General features: G+C 51.6%; 1 protein-coding gene across 1 annotated transcript in view; it reads left to right on the forward strand.

Moving 5' to 3' along the window:
• Window positions 1-8,934, forward strand: part of CLSTN3 (calsyntenin 3) — a gene marked incomplete at both ends in the record, with an annotated part of 34,956 nt that extends 26,022 nt beyond the window's left edge. The window contains 3 exons of the mRNA XM_080705967.1: window positions 176-311; window positions 7,929-8,131; window positions 8,794-8,934. Coding sequence (XP_080562093.1) covers window positions 176-311; window positions 7,929-8,131; window positions 8,794-8,934 — 480 coding nt within the window. The remainder of the gene's footprint in view (window positions 1-175; window positions 312-7,928; window positions 8,132-8,793) is intronic.
• Window positions 8,935-19,452: the final 10,518 nt, after the last annotated feature.

The following is a 19,452-nucleotide window of genomic DNA, read 5'->3' on the forward strand; positions in this document are numbered from 1 at the left end:
TAGAACACCCTTGGGTTCACTTTGCAATACCAAGGGGGAGAGATGAAGAGAGAGAGAGAGAGAGAGAGAGAGAGAGAGAGAGAGAGAGAGAGAAAGAGATGGAGCTGGGCTTGGAGGGTGAGGTTGGCCCTGGGACAAGGATGTGTGCTCACGGAGCCCCTCCCTCTCTGTCCAGGTCAACGTCCTGCACAGCATGAGCCGTGTGGCCCACCCCAGCCACGTGCTCAGCTCCCAGCAGTTCCTGCACCGCGGTCACCAGCCTCCTCCCGAGATGGCGGGACACAGCCTGGCCAGCTCCCACCGCAACTCCAGTACGTGAGGCTGAGGCTGCGCAGCGGGCTGGGCGGCGGGGTGGGAGGCAGGCGAGGGGCAGGCGCTGGCCTCCTCGCCACCCCTGGGAGGGGAGGAGCCGGGGCCTCGGGGACAGCTGTGGAGTCTTCTGCTCCCTGTGAAGATGGCCCTGAGTCACGGGAGGGACATGTGTGCCCCGAATCATGACAGCCTGGGCTGTAGATGTCTTGTTAATCCTGATGACAGCACCCCAGACAAATATAAAACTAGCTCCGAACCTAAAGAGCCTCTGCAGTAAAACTGTCAAGCACTTATTAAGCACCAACAGGGTACTAACACTGTGCTAAGGTGCTACTTGGGATAGAAAAGACTTATGGCCAGGCGTGGTGGCGCACGCTTGTAATCCCTGCGCATGGGAGGCGGAGACAGGAGGAAGATCACGCAGGTTCGAAGCCAGCCTCGCTGGCTTAAGAGACCTTGTTTAAATATATATATGTGTGTGTGTGTGTGTGTGTGTGTGTGTGTGTGTGTGTGTGTGTCTGGGAGTATAGCCTGGAGGTAGAAGGGTGTCCAGGAACCCCAGTACCACCAAAAAAAAAAAAAAAAAAAAAGAAAAGATTTATCGGATAGATACAGTTCCTAGTCTCAAGTACACCCTTGAAACTTTTACATGTGTAATTATGTGCCGCCTCTAAGGTTGTGAGAATATTTCTAAGAGAAAAAACTTGACCTATTACCTCGAGTGGGGTGCTGCCTTCAAAGCAATCTTACTCCCTGGCTGTGGTCTTTTTCCAGTGTTAGACTTTTAATTTTCCAGCCCCAGTACTTGGGAGGCTGAGACTAGAGGATCTCGAGTTCAAGGCCAGTCTGGGCAATTTAGTGAGACTCAGTTTCAAAATAAGTAATAATAATCTTAACAAGGCCCGAGGAGTGTAGCTCAGAGGTAGAGTGCCCCGAGTCCAAACCTCAGGAACACAAAACCCAAACAAAACAACTGACATTGCTGAAAGAGATTTTTTTTTCTTTTTTTCTTTTTGTGGTGCTGGGGATTGAACCTAGGGATGTTCTACCTCTGAGCTACACCCCCCAGTCCTATTTTTTATTTTTTATTTTGAAACAGGGTCTCACTAAGTTGCAAGGGCCTAAGTAGCTAAGGCTGGCCCGAACTGTGACCCGCCTTTCTCCGCCTCTCAAGCACTGGGATTACAAGCGTGTGCCACCACACCCAGCTTAAAAGAGATTCTTTTTTTTTTTTTTTTTTTTTTTTTTTTTTGGTGGTACTGGGGTTCCTGGAAGCCCTTCTACTTCCGGGCTACACTCCCAGACCTATTTTTACATTTTTTAATATGGAAACAGGGTCTCCTAAGCCTGGCTTCGAACCTGCGCGATCCACCTGTCTCCGCCTCCCAAGCGCGGGGATGACAAGCCTGCGCCACCACGCCCGGCTTGAAAGAGATTCTTAAAATCTGTTTTTAGAATTGCTTTCGAAGCCAATTTATGCGTTGCATTTATTTTGTCCCTCTGGGGATACACCTTGCTTTTGGCCTAATTTCATCACCCGCGTTTGTGGGAGCTGGCTCTGCGTATCACTTGAAGTTATCAGACAGTAAATCCACTCTCAAAGGCCAAAGACGTGACGCTTTTGAAAAATGCCAAAAGGTTGTGTCACGGGCTCTGAAGGCGGCTCCCCGAGGCCTGTGATTGAAGGTCAGGGCCGCTGAACACAACCATGAAAGCAAAACCTTTTTGTTAGTGCATATAATAGTAATAAAGATGACACTCCTGCCGCCATTACGAACATCCAACGGAATAGATACTAGAGTTATTCCAGAGCCTGTGCACCAATCCTGGCCCTTGACCTCCTCTTGGTATGTTTGATGTTTAAAAAAAAAAAATGCTATTGGCGTCATTTTCTTTAGAGTTGCACCTAATTTGGGGAGCTCCTAAAAGGCTCCCCAGAACTTCTGTGACAGAGGGTACCTGCCTGGTTCCCCCAGGAATTCAGTCAGGTTTCTTCTCCTGTGCAGTGGCTGCCACATGTAGTGTGTGTGTGTGTGTGTGTGTGTGTGTGTGTGTGTGTGTAAAATACTAAAGATTGAACCCAGGGGCATTCTAGCTGTGAGCTAAACCCTCAGCCTTATTTTATTATTTTGCTTTGAAACAGAGTCTCACTAAGTTACTGAGGGTCTTGAGATGTTGCTGAGGCTGGCCTTGAACCTCTGATCCTCCGGTCTCAGCCTCCCAAGAACTGGGATTGCTGGTGTGTGCCACCGCACCTGGCGGCCTCTGTGTTTTCTCTTTCCTGGGATGGGCTCTCAATTCACTTTCTCTGCAAACAACTGCGGAGACTTTCTGTAGGTTCGGCTGTGATTTATTATTATAAAAAAGTAGATGGAAATAGAGAGGTAGAAGGGATACAAGCCAGGTGCAGCGGTGCAGGCTGGTAATCCTAGCTACTCAGGAGGCCGAGGCAGGAGGATTGCAAGTTCAAGGCCAGCCTGGGCAACTTAGGGAGACGTTGTCCCAAAAAATAAAAAAAATTAAAAGGCCTGGGGATGATAGCCCACTATTAGAGAGCCACCTGGTATGTATCTTCTGTATTGCCAAAATAATTAAAGAAATAAACAAGTAAATATATAAATAAATAAGTAAATAAGTAAGTAAGTAAGTAAATATAAAATATTTAAAAAGTTCCTGCCCTTAGAAAGGCCTCATGTTAAGGATAATGGGCACCCTGACAGCTCTTTAAAGAAATCCAGTGCCAGTGGAAACTGTCAAACCAGTAGTAAGTGGGCTAATGCGGTACCCGGCAGGAAATCTATTTCACAATAAGGGGGTGCGTTTAAAATATAATCAAGTTGCAAAGTTGCAAAGACCCTTCACACAGTATTGTGGGCATGTTAGCCAACTAAACCTGCTTCCTTCCCCGCCTTGGGATTAACTCTTCCCTTGCTGGCTTGTTTACTTCCTCAGGGTTCCTTAGTTCCTCCCTTGGGAGTCAGCCCTTTTGGGGGGGGGACTCTGGGTCCTGTAGATTCTGGTGCTGCTGAACCTGGGGAGGGTCTCCATCCTTCCTTCCTTCCTTTCTTTCTTTCTTTCTTTCTTTCTTTCTTTCTTTCTTTCTTTCTTTCTTTCTTTTCTTTTCTTTCCCCTCCCTCCCTCCCTTCCTCCTTTCCTCCTTTCCTTTCCTTTCCTTTCCTTTCCTTTCCTTTCCTTTCCTTTCCTTTCCTTTCCTTTCCTTTCCTTTCCTTTCCTTTCTTCTGGGGATTGAACCCAGGGGCATTCTACCTCTCAGCTACACCCCTAGCCCTGTTTTCTTATTCTTTATTTTGAAACAGGGTCCGCTAGGTTGCGGAGGGCCTCGCTAAGTAGCTGAGGCTGGCTGCAAACCTGCAATCCTCCTGTCTCAGCCTCTGAGAATTCACTGGAGAGCAGCGCCCGTCTTAGGCACAGAGTTAATAGTTTCCCTAGGGTGTCGGCTGGGCTGCTGGGGTGGTCCACTTCATTATATTGGTTCCACGTGCCCTTTTGGACTCCCCAAGGGGTCCCCTGTCTGGTCCCTCCCAAGCCGAGTGGTGGTTTTACAGTATTGAGCTGCAGGAGGGTTAAGAGATAGGATCTGCACACGGGACCCAGGCGTATTGCTCCGCGGCTCCACTGTGCACCAGAAAAAGATGGGTGGGAATTGGCACAGTCGGGGAGGGTCTTGTGGTAAGTGTAGAGTTTGACCTTGGACCCTGGAGAGCAGAGGGTGTCCAGCCATAAGGAACTGGAGACGGAATAAGAACATGAGAATTCCGGAGGGTCGTGGCTCCGAGCTCAGTGCCTATTATTACAAAACAATGGCAAAAACAAATAAAAAAGGAGAAACTTAGCCAGGCATGATGGTGCACGCTTGTAATCCCAGTACTTGGGAGGCTGAGACAGAAGGATCGCAGGTTCAAGGCCAGCTTCAGCTACTTAGACCCTCCACGACTCAATGAGATCCTGTTTGAAAATAGAGAATAAGAAACAGGGCTGGGGGTGTAGCTTGGAGGTAGAATGCCTCTGGGTTCCATCCCTAGTACTGAAAAAAAAACCAAAATAAAACAAAAAATAAGTAAATTAAAAGAAAAAACAACTTGAAGAAGAAAATGAATTAGGCAGTAAGGAGGAAAATATAATGATAAAAGAATAAGATCAAGCTGGAGTATAAAGCCAGTTCGTAAAATACATAGTATAAGGGCCGGGCGTGTTGGCGCACGCTTGTAATACCCGCTCTTGGGAGGCCAAGACAGGAGGATCGCACAGGTTCGAAGCCAGCCTCAGCTACTTAGTGATGCCCTCAGCAACTTAGTGAGACCCTGTTTCCAAATAAAGTATAAAATAGGTCTGGGAGTATAGCCTGGAGGTATAAAAGCCCCTGGGTTCCATCCCCAGTACCACATACACACAAAAAGTAAAAAAAAAAAAAAAAAAAAAAAAAAATTAAAAAAATAAAATAAAATAAAATACATAGTATAGCAAGTGTGGTGGCGCATACCTGTAATCCCAGTATTTGGGAGGCTGCGACAGGAGGATCACAGGTTCCTAGACGGCCTCAACAGGTAGTGAGACTCTCAGTAACCTAGTGAGACTCTGTTTCAAAATAAAAATAAAAAATACGGTTAGGGCTGCAGCTCAGAGGTAGAATGCCTCTGGTTTCAATCCCTAGTACCACAAAAATTAAAAATAAAAAAAATATATAGTATGGGGTTCTACACAGCCACAAAGAGAGGCCACAGTTTTAACTCTGGACTTCTCTGGAGCCGAAGCAAAGGGAAACCCAAGGAATTATGGAATCATGGGCGAGGGTCCAACTGGTATTTCAAGAGAAACCTTGGAAGCAGGAGCGGAGATCTCTCTCCTGAGGCTCTTTCCGTATAAAGAGAGCGCCGTGTGGGGTGTGGACAGGGCTTTCAACAGAGCCCTTGGGGTTGGCCTGGGCCCTGAGCCAAAGCACTGCTTCATGTCAGCTACAGAGGTCATTCAAGGCCAGAATTCACTGTTCCCAACTAATGTAGCAAGAACGGTTGACTGGACTTCTTAAGTATTTATTTATTTGTTTGTTTATTCTTGTGGTCCTAGAGATTGACCCCAGGGGTATTTAACTCCAACCCTATTTTTTTTTTAATTTGGAAGGAAGGAAGGAAGGAAGGAAGGAAGGAAGGAAGGAAGGAAGGAAGGGGCTTGCTAAGTTGCTGAGGCTGGCTTCGGACCTGGAATCCTCTTGTCTCAGCCTCCCAAGTACTGGGATGATAGGTGTGTCTCATTGTGCCTAGCTTAGATTCTTAATTTTCATCTGTAGCTAAAAACCCTTCCATCTCCTTGGCCTCCTGGCTCATCTTAAACTAACCAGCCAGATTCACGTACCTACAGATTGTCTATATTTTGTTTTGTAGTCACTTTTCTTTTGTACTGGTGATGGAACCCAGGGACATTCTACCTCTGAGCTATACCCCAGCCTTATTTTTCATTCTTTACTTTGAAATAAGGTCTTACTAAGTTGCAGAGGGCCTCACTAAGTATCTGAGGCTGGCCACAAACCTACGATCCTTCCATCTCAGCCTCCCAAGTACTGGGATTTCAAATGTGCGCCACCACGCCCGGCTCGGCCACTTCTTGTTCCTGGCGGTCAACCTGTCATTTTCTTCACGAGACCTTGTGCTCAGGGGGACAAGCACATCTGGTTAAGGCCCATGGCTCACCAGGGCCTCTGGCATGTCCTCGATGTGCCCATGGGGCCAGCACACCTGCTGCGGCTCCTACCTGAGGATGGGTGCTCATTCCTTGCAGACCCTGGGCTCAGCCCGGGGGCTGCTGCGGGTGGGCTCGCTGGTCCTGTCCCTTGACTTGGAAGGAGGGGCTGTTTGGGGGAGAAGCTCAAAAGGAGCCCAGCATGCCGTCCCCCGCCCCCGGGCGCTGAGACACGCTGATGCAGCCAGGCCCACCTTTGCCTTGGAGCCAGGGCCCAGGAGAGCCAGCTCCGCTTGGCAAGCAGCCCCAAGTAGGCTATGGGTCAGGTCAGGGTGCCATGAGGGCGGCCCAGGGGAGGCGTGTGGCCGGCGGGCCTGCCGGGGCAGAGCGTTTACCACACAGCTGCTTGGCTCCAGAGCGGGTGGCTTTGGGAGTGTGGGTGCTCACAAGCAAGGGGTCTGTGGCAGGGCCTGTGTGTGTGTGTGTGTGTGTGTGTGTGTGTGTGTGTTGTGGGGCCTGTGCTGCTTGTCTGCCTGCACACTGCTGTCTCTTGAAATGTGAGTCCTCAGGATGTAGGGCAATTTGGGACCGGACTGAAATGGAATGTGTGTGTGTCTGTGTGTTGTGTGTGTGTGTGTGTCTCTGTCCCCAGGGGCTTGCTTATGGGATTGCTGGTGTGTACGTGTGTGTCTGGGACACAGCATACCCTGGACTGATCTCTCAGTGAGGAGGCCACTCGGGGTCCAGCTGCCGAGCAGGGTGTCTACCATGTGGCACGTGGTGACCCAGGTTCCCTCTAGGGCCCTGGGCCTGGGGGTACGTGTGTGGGGTCTCTACCTGGACGTGCTGTCCCTGGGACTGCAAGCTGTCCCTCTGGGGCTCCTCCTGCTCCTCCGTGCGCTGTGTGTGAGTGTGCATGGGGCGGGCAGGGCTGTGTTCTTGGCCGCTGGCTCCGCGGCCGTCTCTGTGCAAGTCTACGGTGTTTATGCCTTCCTTCAGGGGCTTGCCTGGTCTGCCCAGCTGGCAGGGAGCTGGGTGGCACTGCACGTATGGCTCTTCTGTGCCTTGCTGGACAGCCTCAGGTGCCTCCCGCTGATCCCGCTGTGCGAGCAGGGCGCCAGGTGGCTGGTGCAGGCAGGCGTGCGGGCGGGCAGCAGACTGGCTCGGCTGAGGGGAATGGCGGCGTTTGTCCAGGTGTGTGCCCACACGCTCTGCCTGGGCATCTCCCTGTGCGTGCACGTCTGCCTTGCCGCCGTCAGCTCGAAGGTCCGCGTGAGGGTACACCTGCCCTTGCGCGTCTCGCTACCCGTCAGGGTTCACGCCCCCCTGAACTTGGGTGTCAAAGTGAGGCTGCAGGATCGGAAGCCCCGGAAGGCCCCGGGAGAGGCAGGGACGCCCCAGGGGGAAGTCAGGGAGGCACGGAAGCCTCGCACATCCAGCAGCCTCCGGCCCACGAGGAGAAGGGAGGTGTCACGGAGCAGGAGTGAGCTCAGTTCAGGTGGGTAAGTGGGGTCTGCCCCAGCCGTGGGCAGCCAGGCTAGCTTGGAGCCTGCCTCTCCTCCTGTCCCAGTCAAGCCCATATGGCATCTCCTTCTAGGCTGAGCGGTCTCTGGGGACGGCATAGGCAGGAAGGCCAGGCAGATCGCAGTCCCAGCCCTCTGTCTGCTGATGCAGGGCTGTTGGTGGTGCCGGGCTGGGAGGCTCCCCTGTCTCTGGCAGCAACCACAGTTCTTCCTTGCCCTCCCTGTTTCTGGCCCTTCCTGGCGGGCATTTCTCTTCCAGTTGCTCAGGCTGTTTGCCTCTTCTGGGCTGCTGGGAACGCTGTCCTGTCCCTCTGCGGGGGCGGCCTCTGCCCCAGGATCCCCCTCCTCCCGAGTTCCCCAGGTGTGCTCCACCCCGCTGATCGCCTGCTTTCCCTGCAGTGGTCCCCAGCGCCGCGACACTCATCATCGTGGTGTGCGTGGGCTTCCTGGTGCTCATGGTCGTCCTGGGCCTGCTGCGCATCCACTCCCTGCACCGCCGCGGGGCAGGGAGCGGCGGGTCCACCGAGGCCTCGGGGGACCCCAAGGACCCGGACCTCTTCTGGGACGACTCTGCTCTCACCATTATCGTGAACCCCATGGAGGTGAGTGGCTCCGGGCACAGGGAACCGGGAGGTCACAGGGCCAAGATTCAGCTGGAGCCAGGCGCCGTGGCGCACGCCTGGAATCCCAGAACGTTGTAGGTGTGAGTTAAGAAATAGCTCTGGGGGGTGTATTCGCTCAAATCGCCCCTACCATGCCATTTCTGAATGGCATGGGGCTTTAACTGTCTTCTGTATTTCTATCTTTTTAATAAGCTTCTTTAAATTTTTTTTTTTTTTTTTTTTTGGTGGTACTGGGGTTCCTAGAAGCCCTTCTACCTCCGGGCTACACTCCCAGACCTATTTTGTATTTTTGAAACAGGGTCTCTTACGCCAGTGCAGCTGGCTTCGAACCTGGCGATCCTCCTGTCTCCGCCTCCCAAGCGCGGGGATTACAAGCGTGCGCCACCACGCCCGGCCTAGCTTCTTTAAATTTTAAGCAAGAAAAAAAAAAAAGAAATAGCTCTGGGTTCAGTCCTCAGTAAAACACACACACACACACACACACACACACACACACACACACACACTCTCAGCTGGAGCACATGAGAAAGACCCCTAAGGGGGGATAAAAGGCCGCTGTTAGTGGGAGGAGGGTGTGCACTGGGGGGAGGTGGGAAGGAGATGCTCCAGCTGGCCTGATTCTCTACCCCCACCCTCTCCAGTCCTACCAGGGCCGGCAGGCTGGTGTGGCCGGCGCCCCCGACGGCCAGCAGGAGGACGAGGACAGCAGCGACTCGGAGGCCGCCGACTCCCCCAGCAGCGACGAGAGGCGCATCATTGAGAACCCCCCACACCGCTACTGAGGCCTCCCGGCCCCAGAGAGAGGGAGAGAGACAGATGGAGAGAGAACTCTGCCCCGGGGAGACAGACATCCAGGAAGGAAAAGAGATGGACATCCTGAGAACAGAAAGGCCAGCGGGAGGGAGGTCCTCCAAAGGAGCGCCCCTTACTCTCAAAACCCCAGTGGGCCCCATGGCGGTCGCCCCTGCCCTCCTCCATCCGCCCCCGCCTCTGGGATGCCACCCCCCTCTCTGTTGCGCCTGAGATGGCCATTGGGGCGACTTCCGTCAACCCTAAGCTCACCCATACAACAGCCATGCCAACAGCTGTGGCCGGGGCAGGCGGGCCCCTCTCCTGGGCCCTTCTCTGCTGTGTCCTGTCTCTCCAGGGGCCTCCCCCGCTTTCTCCCGGCCCCTCATTTCTATCTCCATTTCACTCTGAGGATCCCTCCCCGCCCTGCCTCCTTGGCCGGTCCCCTTCCTCCGGTGTCCTCTTTCCTCTCCTGGCCTTGCAGTCTTGAGGTCCTCCAGCCCCCTGCCCCTTCCTCCACAGTCTGCTTGTGGCTAGGTTGTGGCGATGGGACGGAGCCCCCGTGTATTATATATAATGTATATTTTTTCAATGTTGTCGTGAACGCGGCCCCTGTGTTCCTGTGTACAGCTCACAGCCTTGTGTGTGTGTGGCATCGTCATGTCCCGGGCATGGGGAGGGGATGGGTGTGGCGAGAGGGGGGACACACCCTAGGGTTTTCAAATAAAACAACCAGAAAGAAAAGCTCTGGGAGCTGTCTCCTGCCTGGTCCCACGTGGGTGCCGGTGACAGGCCCTGAGTCGCAGGGTCATTCGGGTGTCTGAGCAGGGCTGAGGGGAGGGGTGGCTGGCTGTCTCTGGTGCCCTGACAGGTAGGTCCCAGGATGCCAGGCCACTGGGGAGGTAAGTTGGGGGGATCCCACTCTCTCCTTCCCCCAGTACCTCCAAAAAAGGATAAATAATGCCGAGGGTGTCAGGGATGCTAGGCAGATGCTCTGCTTGGTGTGGGACTCTATTAATCCCGCCACATCCCCTGGAACACTGCGGGAACACGTGGGCCCCGAGCAGGGAGTCTGAGGGAGAAGGCTGGCAGCCCTGCTGTTTGGAACAAAGGCACTCTCCCTGCTGACCACTCCGTGGCTCCAGGGACCTTGGCCGCGCCCATTTCTCTCCCCTGACTTGGTGGCCTTTGGTCCCTCCACGCTGACCCAGCAGCTGGGCCTGCGGTCGGTCGGGCAGGCGCTCCGGCTCAGGAGGTAAAAGGCAGAACCAGATGCAGTTGTCTGGGAGACCGAATGCGGCTGGGGGCGTCCTGTTCTGTCTCTGCCCGGGGAAAGACCAGGAGCCAGCTGTTGTTCCTTTCAGTAGACAAGGGAGGGAGTGTCGGGAAGGTTCCTCCTGGTTCTCTGTAACACAGTGGGGCGGAGGTAGAGCTCTGGGGTCCACCATGCCCCTGAGAGCACACATTACCCCTTCCGCTAGGTGCCTCCGACCCAGCCCATGGCTTTACCTATCAGGGTGTTAATTTCTGCAGTTTACGTCTCTCACCCCGCCTCCTTCCTAGGTGTCTCCACCTGGGCGGCCTGTGCCTGAAACTCAACCTTTGCCTGGATTCTGCTTGATTCCCAGGTACCTGGGAATTTATTCCCAGCGACAGATTCCTCCTTTTCCATCAATCCCATGTCTAAATGATGACCAACTCCGCCATCGCTACCCCCTTACAATCTCTTAGATGCTGTGGGGTAGAGACAGGTCAGAAAAGAATTTCAAGACAAAGAGTAGAACTATGGACAGGTTTTTTTTTTTTTTTTTAAGGGGGAAAACAGAAATACACATGCAAAAAAAAGAACGCAGACGAGGGCGCGGTTGGTGTGCACCTGCAATACCAAGCTTGAGACAGGAGGATTGCAGGCTTGAGGCCAGCTTCAGCAAGTTAGTGAGACCCTGTTTCAAAATTAAAAAGTAGGCCGGGCGTGGTGGCACGCACTTGTAATCCCAGCATCGGGGAGGCTGAGACAGGAGGATTGTGGTTCATGGACAGCCTCGGCTACTTAGTGAGGCCCTTGTAACTCAGTGAGACCCTGTTTCAGAATAAATAAAAAATAGGGCTGGGGGTGTAGCTCAGAGGTAGAATACCCCTGGGTTCAATCCCCAGCAACACACACACACACACACACACACACACACACACACACACACAGATTAAAAAGAATCGGGGATGAGGGGTGTGGCTTGGAGATAGAATGGCCCTGGGTTCAGCTCCCACTACCCTCCAAAAAAAAGAAAAAAAGAAAAAAACAGAGAGAGAAAGAGAGACAGCACCCCTGGGGGAGCAGAGTGAACCAGTGTAGAGTAGATTTGATTCTTTTTTTTTCTTAGTGTGGGGACTGGGGATGGATTGAACTCAGGGCCATTCTATCGCTGAGCCACATCCCCAGCCCTTTTTATTTTTTATCATGAAACACGGTCCCGCTAAGTTGCTGAGGGTGTTGCTAAGTTGTTGAGGCCGGTCTTGAACCTACAATCCTCCCGTCTCAGCCTCCAAAGTATATAGGTGTGCACCACCACGCACAGCCAGCTTGATTCCTTTGATAGTGGAGCACAGAGCAGGGATGGGAGTTTGGCTCTTCTCGGAATCTTGAGGTCAATATTATCTGATTGATGGCTAGCACGTGGCCTGTACCCATAGCATCGAGCTTTGACACTGGTCTAGACTTCCTTATCAGTTTAAAATACATTATGTAAGCCGGGCGTGGTGGCGCACGCTTGTAATCCCCGCGCTTGGGAGGCAGAGACAGGAGGATCGCGCAGGTTTGAAGCCAGCCGCGCTGGCTTAAGAGACCCTGTTTCCACATAAAAAAAGTATAAAAATAGGTCTGGGAGTATAGCCCGTGAGAGTGTAGCCAGAGGTAGAAGGGCTTCCAGGAACCCCAGTACCACCAAAAAAAAAAAAAAATTATGTAAGTGAAAAAAGAATATATATGCACCAGTTGGGTGTGGTGGTGATGCTTGTAATCCCAGCATTCGGGAGGCTGAGACAGGAGGATCGCTGTTCGCAGACAGCCTCAGCTTCTCAGTGAGGCCCTCTGCAACTCAGTGAGACCCTGTTTCAAAATAAAGAATAAAATATTGGGCTGGGGATGTCGCTCGGAGGTAGAATGCCCCCGGGGTCCATCCTCAGTACCGAAAAAAAAAAAATATATATATATATATATATATTATTTTTTTTTTTCAAGTAACTGGATTTAGGGTGCTCTAAGATTTACCTGATCTTTTAAGAATTCAGGCTTGGAGGCAAAGCAGGCCTTCAAAGTGAAGGGAGGGCAATCTCAGAGTTCCTATATTTAAAGGGACAGTCCCTCCCCTCTTCCTCCCCAGTCCCCTTTCCCCTGCCTTGGCAAAGCACCACATCAAATGTGTCCTTCCTCTTCCCCTACTACTGCCGCCGCCGTCTTGCCTTACGTCCTCTTTGTTTTTTATTGGTTTTGTTCCAAGAGCCTCCTACCTACCTGCCTGGCCTCCGGAGTCTTACTCTCTTCCAGCCCATCTTTAACTCTGGGTCTCAGCAGCAACTCCCAGTAGGTCCAACACCAAGTAGGGGCTCTGAAAATGCTAAATAAGGTGGTGTGGGGATCTCAGACCTGGGGCAGACTTGCCGGGAGGGCTGAGAGCCGCACCAGTAGCCCACTGGCCTGGGAGGTCGGGACAGAGGTGGCCGGGCTGAGACCCCACGAGATCCTCTCCACATCGCGTGCCTGTGCGCCAAGCTGTTGTGTCAGCATCTGTGATGACATCGCACGTGGGAGGCAGCACCACCTGTTCACCTGGAGTCCCTGAGAAGCTCGAGGTGAAGGTGCCTTAAGACAGCCAAGAGCTAGCCAGGTGCGATCCTATAATCTCAGTACTTGGGAGACAGAGACAGGAGGGTCACAGTTTCGAGGCCAGTCTCAGCAACTTAGCAAGACCATTTCAAAACAAAAACAAATAAACAAACAAAAACAAAAAAGGAAGAAAGAAAAAGAAAGGAAGGAAGGAAGGAAGAAAGGAAGAAAGATAACAGGGTGCTAAGGGTATAGCTCAGAGGTAGAACATGTCTGAGTTCAATCCTTAGAAACACACACACACACACATACCCAAAGCAAAAACAAATAAAACCAGCCAGGCATGATAGTGCACCTTGTAATCCCAGCATTTGGGAGGCTGAGACAGGAGGATCCCGGTTCAAGGACAGCCTCAGCTACTTAGGCCCTTTGCAACTCACTGAGACCCTGTTTCAAAATAAAGAATAAAAATAGAGCAGGGGGTGTCGCTCAGAAGTAGAATGCTCCTGGGTTCTATCCCTAGTACATTAAAAAAAATTCAAATGAGAGCTTTAGGTCTCGGAGGCCAAAGCTTCCAGCTCAGAGCAGCGGAAGCCGGGTGGGTTCCATTATTTCTATTGACCCTTGGAGCCCACCGCACAGGAGCTGAGATGTAGGACGCGGGGGCTTAATCCACCTGTGGCTCAAGCGTCAGGGCTGTGAGCTCCGTCTCTCTCTCAATGTTGCAGCCCTGCAGCCATCCTCACGGGCAGGCTTTCTCCTCCATCTGCCCACCTGACACCCCGCTCGGGGCCTCCTGCCACATCTGTCTGGGGCCGAGCGCGGTTTCTTCTGGCCTGCAATCATTCCACATCAGTTTCCTTGGAAACTTTCTCCAGGTTTGGAAACACTGACCACAGATTGTTTCTCATGGACGTAACCCCCCCTGTTCCTCCTCTTTAGCCTCAGCACCTGACATCCTGGGGCCCAGCCGCCAGCTCCCGCCATGACAGAGGGACACGGAGCATGCCCGTGAATGGGATCCCGGAGGCTTGGGCGTGATCTTGACCTTCTTATACCGCCACCTGCCCTGGGCTTGTGCTCATGATTGCCAACCCGTCCTGCCTGTCTCAGTCTGTCTCAGTCACTCTGTTTCGGTCTGTCTCTCCCACACACCCAGCCATGCACTTATTCCTATTGGAAGCAGGGATCAGGCATCAGACAAGATGCCAACTCTATACAAGGCAGGTAAGAGCCCGGCATGGTGGAGCATACTTGTAATCCCAGCATTCGGGAGGCTGAGACAGGAGGATCACGGTTCGAGGACAGCTGCTTAGTGAGGCCCTTTGCAACTCAGTGAGACCCTGCTTCAAAATAAAGAATAAAAAATAGGGCTGGGGTATAGCTCGGCGGTAGAATACCCCCTAGGTTCCGTCCCCAGTGCTGCAAAATAAGTAAGTAAGTAAGTAAATAAATAAATAAATAAATAAAACAGAAGCTGGGCATAGTGGTGCCCACTTGTAATCCCAGTACTTGGGAGGCCCAGACAGGGGAATTGCGGTTTGTGGACAGCCTCAGCTACTTAGTCCCTTTGCAACTCAGTGAGACCCTGTTTCAAAATAAAGATTAAAAAAAAAAAATAGGGCTGGGTGTGTCGCTTGGAGGTAGGATGCCCCTGGGTTCCATCCCCAGTACCACCCCAAATCAATCAATCAGTCAATCAATCAATCAAAATGTAAGGCACGCACAAGGGCAGCAGGCGCAGTCCAAGTAGGTTTTTATTTTTATTTTTTTGCTTCAGATCTCTTGGAAAGATGCTCCCTGACGTCCCGCACAGGAAGCTGGCACAGCCCCAGGCTGTCAGGCTTGGCAGGGTTTCCAATTCACCTATTCCCAATTTAATTAGAAACAGCAAACGCATTTCCCTTGGCCGCACGCAAAGTTTTCTTCTCGCGAGGGAAGCTGCTGCGTTCCCCTTCAGTCCACTCTCGGCAGTGAAAATTAAAATTAATTAGCTTCTCAAAAGGTGCATTATAAAGAGCGTTGCCTTTGGGGCAAAGCAGTGCTGTCGAGACGGAGTTCTCAGCCACTAGCTAAAGAGCAAGGTGCGTCCTCCCAACCGGAGACTTGAAAACTCATCCTTGTGCCATTGGGGTGGGTGGACACGAAGGTGGTGGTGGTGTGCAGGGGTGAGGGTCTGTACTTTGGGACTGTCCTGTAGCCTTTGCGTACATGCACCCATCCGTGACACTTCGGAAATCTCCACCCATCAGCCTCTGCCTTGGGGGCTTAGCCAGGCGTGGTGGTGCAAGTTTGTAATCCCAGCATGTGGGAGGTTGAGACAGGAACATCAATTCGCAATTTGAGGACAGCCTCAGCTACTTAGTGAGGCCCTTTGCAACTTAGTGAGACTCTGTTACAAAATAAAGAATGAAAAATAGGGCTAGGGGGTATAGCTTGGAGGTAGAATGCTCCTGGTTTCCATCCCCAATACCGATACCAGAAAAAAAAAAAAAAAAAAGAATGACAAATCTTAGCTGGTGTGGTGGCACAAGCCTGTAATCCCAGGACTTGGGAGGCTGAGGCAGGAGGATTGCAGGGTTGAGGCCAGCCACAGCAATTTAGTGAAACCCTCAGCAACTTAGTGAGACAGTTTCAAAATAAAAAATAAAGCCAGGGGCGGTGACACAAGCCTGTAATCCTGGTACTTGGGAGACTGAGATAGGAGGATCACAGTTTGAGGCCAGCCTCAGCCTATTGGCAAGACTATTGGCCAACCTAGTGAGACCCTGTTTCAAAAATAAAAAAATTAAAAAAGGGCTGGGGTAAAATAAATTAAAAAGCTAGGCAGTAGAATGTTCCTGGGTTCAATTCCCAGCATCACACAACACACACACACACACACACACACACACACACACACACACACACACAGAGACAACACTGCCCCCAATCTTCTAGGAGCTACAGAAGATCGCAAATTCCCTTTGGACCCTAGCTCCACACCAGGGCTTCTCCATAGTGGATCCCCTAGGCCCCTCGCTCTAGCCCAGCTCTGGACTGTGTTTTGATCTACTGGATTCTTGGCCCTGGGCTTGCCTAGATGCACCCAGCAGCAAGGGTCTTGGCCATCCAGCTCTTCTGCACCGCAGGTAGCACTTTCCTGAGCCCCACAGCACCCACGGGCTCCCTCTGGCTGCTGGAGGAGGGGGAAGGTAGTGGAGAGAGAAGGGTGAGCCCGGGCAGGCAGTGTGCGGGAGAGGATGCTACCCGCACCTCCACACCTCCACGATGCTGGAGTCCCTGCCTCTCCTGCGACACCACATTGCTGAGAGCTTAAAATATCCACGTCCTACAGGAAAAGGACAGATGAGGCTCTAAATTTAGCAGCAGTGGTAGGAGGGGGATGGAGACTCTGGAGTGCGGTAGAGCTGACTTTGTTGAAAAAGGAGTAGGTATCCTGAGTCCCCCGGGGGGATTCTAGTCCAATATTCAGTCCCAACATTCAGTCTCTGATCAACATTCAGAGAACTGACTCCCATTTTGGCAGTACCTTCCCTGCTAGCTGGGTGTTTTCTTCATTACCACGTGATTTCTGGTCCTTTCTTCCTGGGTCCCCTGTGGCTGGCTCTGTGGGAAGAGGCTGTTAACAGGTGCAAAAGCCACAAGGAAAATGAGTCTCAAGGAGAAAGAGTAAGAGCTTTCAGGGGACAGCGGGTAAAGCCCCAGAGGACCAGGCCTAAGGGAGGCTGGGCCGCTCAGGCCACCTGTTCCCTTGAAGTTGAGCCATCCCACATAGGCCTCTGGGCCAGCTCTACATCAGGGCTCTACTCTGTTATTTTCCCTTTTTTTTGGCACTGGGAATTGAACCCAGAAGCATTTTTCCTCCAAGCCACCCTCCACCCCCAACCGCCAGACCTTGAGGGAATCCAGGGACATTCTACCTCTGAGCTACACCCCCAGCCTATTTTTTATTCTTTGTTTTGAAACAGGGTCTCACTGAGTTGCAAAGGGCCTCACTAAGTAGGTGAGGCTGTCCGTGAACCCGTATCCTCCTGTCTCAGCCTCCCAAATGCTGGGATTAGAGGCGTGCGTCACCACGCCCAGCAGTCCTTTTGTTCTGAAACAGAGTCTCCCTAGGTTCTGGAGAGTGTAAATTGCTGAGGCTGGCCTTGAACCTGCGATCTTCCTGTCTCAGTTTCCCAAGCACTGGGATTATTGGCATGTGCCACCACACCCAGCCAGGGCTTTACTCTTTTTTTTTGTTTTGTTTTTTTTGGTGGTACTGGGGTTCCTGGAAACCCTTCTACCTCCGGGCTACACTCCCAGACCTATTTTCACATTTTTATTTGGAAACAGGGTCTCCTAAGCCAGCATGCGCGGCTGGCTTCGAACCTGCGCGATCCTCCTGTCTCTGCCTCCCGAGTGCGGGGATGACAAGCGTGCGCCACCACGCCCGGCCCAGGGATTTACTCTTGACATGTCATCTTGCTGCTTTGGGGAAACCCCAAAGGACAGAGGGGCCCCCTGACCAGCTAAGGTGGTGTGGCTGAGGCAGTGAGAAGACACTCCGCCTGGGTGCCCACCCCAGAAACTGAGTGCTGCCCCGCCCTTCAGTTTCTCTAGGCTTTGTTCTTTTTTTTTTTTGTTTGTTTGTTTGTTTTGTTTTGTGGGTCTGGGGATGGAACCCAGGGGCATTTGACCTCCGAGCTACACCCCCTGCCCTATTTTTTATTCTTTATTTTGAAACCGGGTCTCACTGAGTTGCAGAGGGCCTCACTAAGTAGCTGAGGCTGAGAACCGCGATCCTTCAGGTCTCAGCCTCCCGAATGCTGGGATGACAAGCGTGCCCACCACGCCCGGCTCCTAGGCTTTGTTCCTCACCATAAAGGGTGTCTTGGTCCATTTTTTGCTATTACAGAATACCTGAGACTGGGTAATTTTTCTTTTTTTTGGTACTGGGTGAACCCAGGGGCATTCTGCCTCTGAGATCTACCCCCAGCCCTACTTTATTTTTTATTTTGAAACAGGGACTCACCAAGTTGTGAAAGCCCTCTCTAAGTTGCTGAGGTTGGCCTCGAACCTGCAATCCTGCTGCCTCAGCCCCTCAAGTACTGGGATTACAAATGTGCGCCACCACGTCCAGCTAGACTGGGCAATTTAAAATAAGAAACTCGCTGGGCGTGGTGGCACATGCTTGTAATCCCAGCATTCGGGAGGCTGAGACTGGAGGATCACGGTTCAAGGACAGCTTTAACTATTTAGTGGGGCCCTCTGCAACTCAGTGAGACCCTGTTTCAAAATAAAGAATAAAAAATAGGGCTGAGGGTGCAGCTCAGAGGCAGTATATCCCTGGGTTCCACCCCCAGTACCACAATAAATAGATACATAAAAAAATAAATAAATTAAATAAGAAACTCATTTGGTTCACAGTTCTGGAAGCGGGGGAGCCCAAGAACATGGAGCCAGCTTTTGTGCTGTGTCAACCCATGGTAGAAGGCAGAGGGGTAAAGAGGAAGCAAGAGAGGGAAGAGTCCTGAACCCGTGATCTCCTTTTTATCAGAAACCCTCTCCTGTGATGGCTAACCTACTCCCAAGATAAGTAACCCAGTCCTCTGGTAATGGCATTAGTTCATTTGCTAAGAGTGGAGCCCTTTGGCCTAATCACCTCTTAATGGTCTCACCCCTCAATCCCATCAAAATAACAATTAAATTTCTACCTGGGTTGCAGAGGGGACATTCAAGCCATAGCTCAAGGGATTGAGTGAGGTTTAAAAATGACATTTTCTAAGTGACTCTGAGTTGGCATACTATTTATAGTGAGAGCACAAGACCTGTGAGTCATCGTAGCCATTAATTATCCAGAGATGGACAAAACCATCCATAGCCGGGCGTGGTGGCGCACACTTGTTATCCCAGTGCTTGGGAGGCTGAGACAGGAGGATCGCACAGGTTCGAAGCCAGCCTCAGCTACTTAGTGAGGCTCTCAGCAACTCAGTGAGACCCTGTTTCCAAATAAAGTATTAAAAAAGGTCTGGGAGGATAGCCTGGAGGTAGAAAAGCACCTGGGTTCCACCCCCAGTACCACAAAAAACAAAATAAAACAAAACAACCATCCATAGCCCCAGTGATGAAGGGGTCATTAAGAATGTAAAGTCTGAGCCAGGTGAGGGGCTGTGCACCTGTAATCCCAGTACTCGGGAGGCTGAGACAGGAGGATTGCAGGCTCGAGGCCAGCCTTAGCAATTTAGTGAGACCCTGTTTCAAAATAAAAAAAATAAAAAGGGCTGGGGGTATAGCTTAGAGGTAGATAATCTCTGGGTTCAGTTTTCAGTACTGAAAGAACAAACAGACGAACAAAAAAAATAACAACAAAACCCAGCATAAAGTCCCGTGTCTAAAGCTCAGCCAGCGTGGGGTGTGGTTTTGAACATATGATTTGGAGCTAGATGAACAGGAACTTGAATATCTTTCACCTTGGCCGCTGACAGAAGCCGATTGGAGCTAATGCCCACAGGAGTGACTATTTTTATGGTTCTCAGGCTGTTTTAAACAGGGACAGGCTGATTCTTTTTAATAGGTGGGGGATTTCAGAAATAGCTGCTACAGTCTTACTAGGCAAGATCTCCTGGGCTTTTGGGTGCAGACCTCTGTGGCTGGCCTTGAGCTACCTGGGCAAAGTTGACCTGGCACTATGCTTGAGGCGAAGAGA

This window comes from Muscardinus avellanarius, assembly GCF_963383645.1.
Source record: "Muscardinus avellanarius genome assembly, chromosome: 11".
NCBI classification, from domain to species: Eukaryota; Metazoa; Chordata; class Mammalia; order Rodentia; family Gliridae; genus Muscardinus; species Muscardinus avellanarius.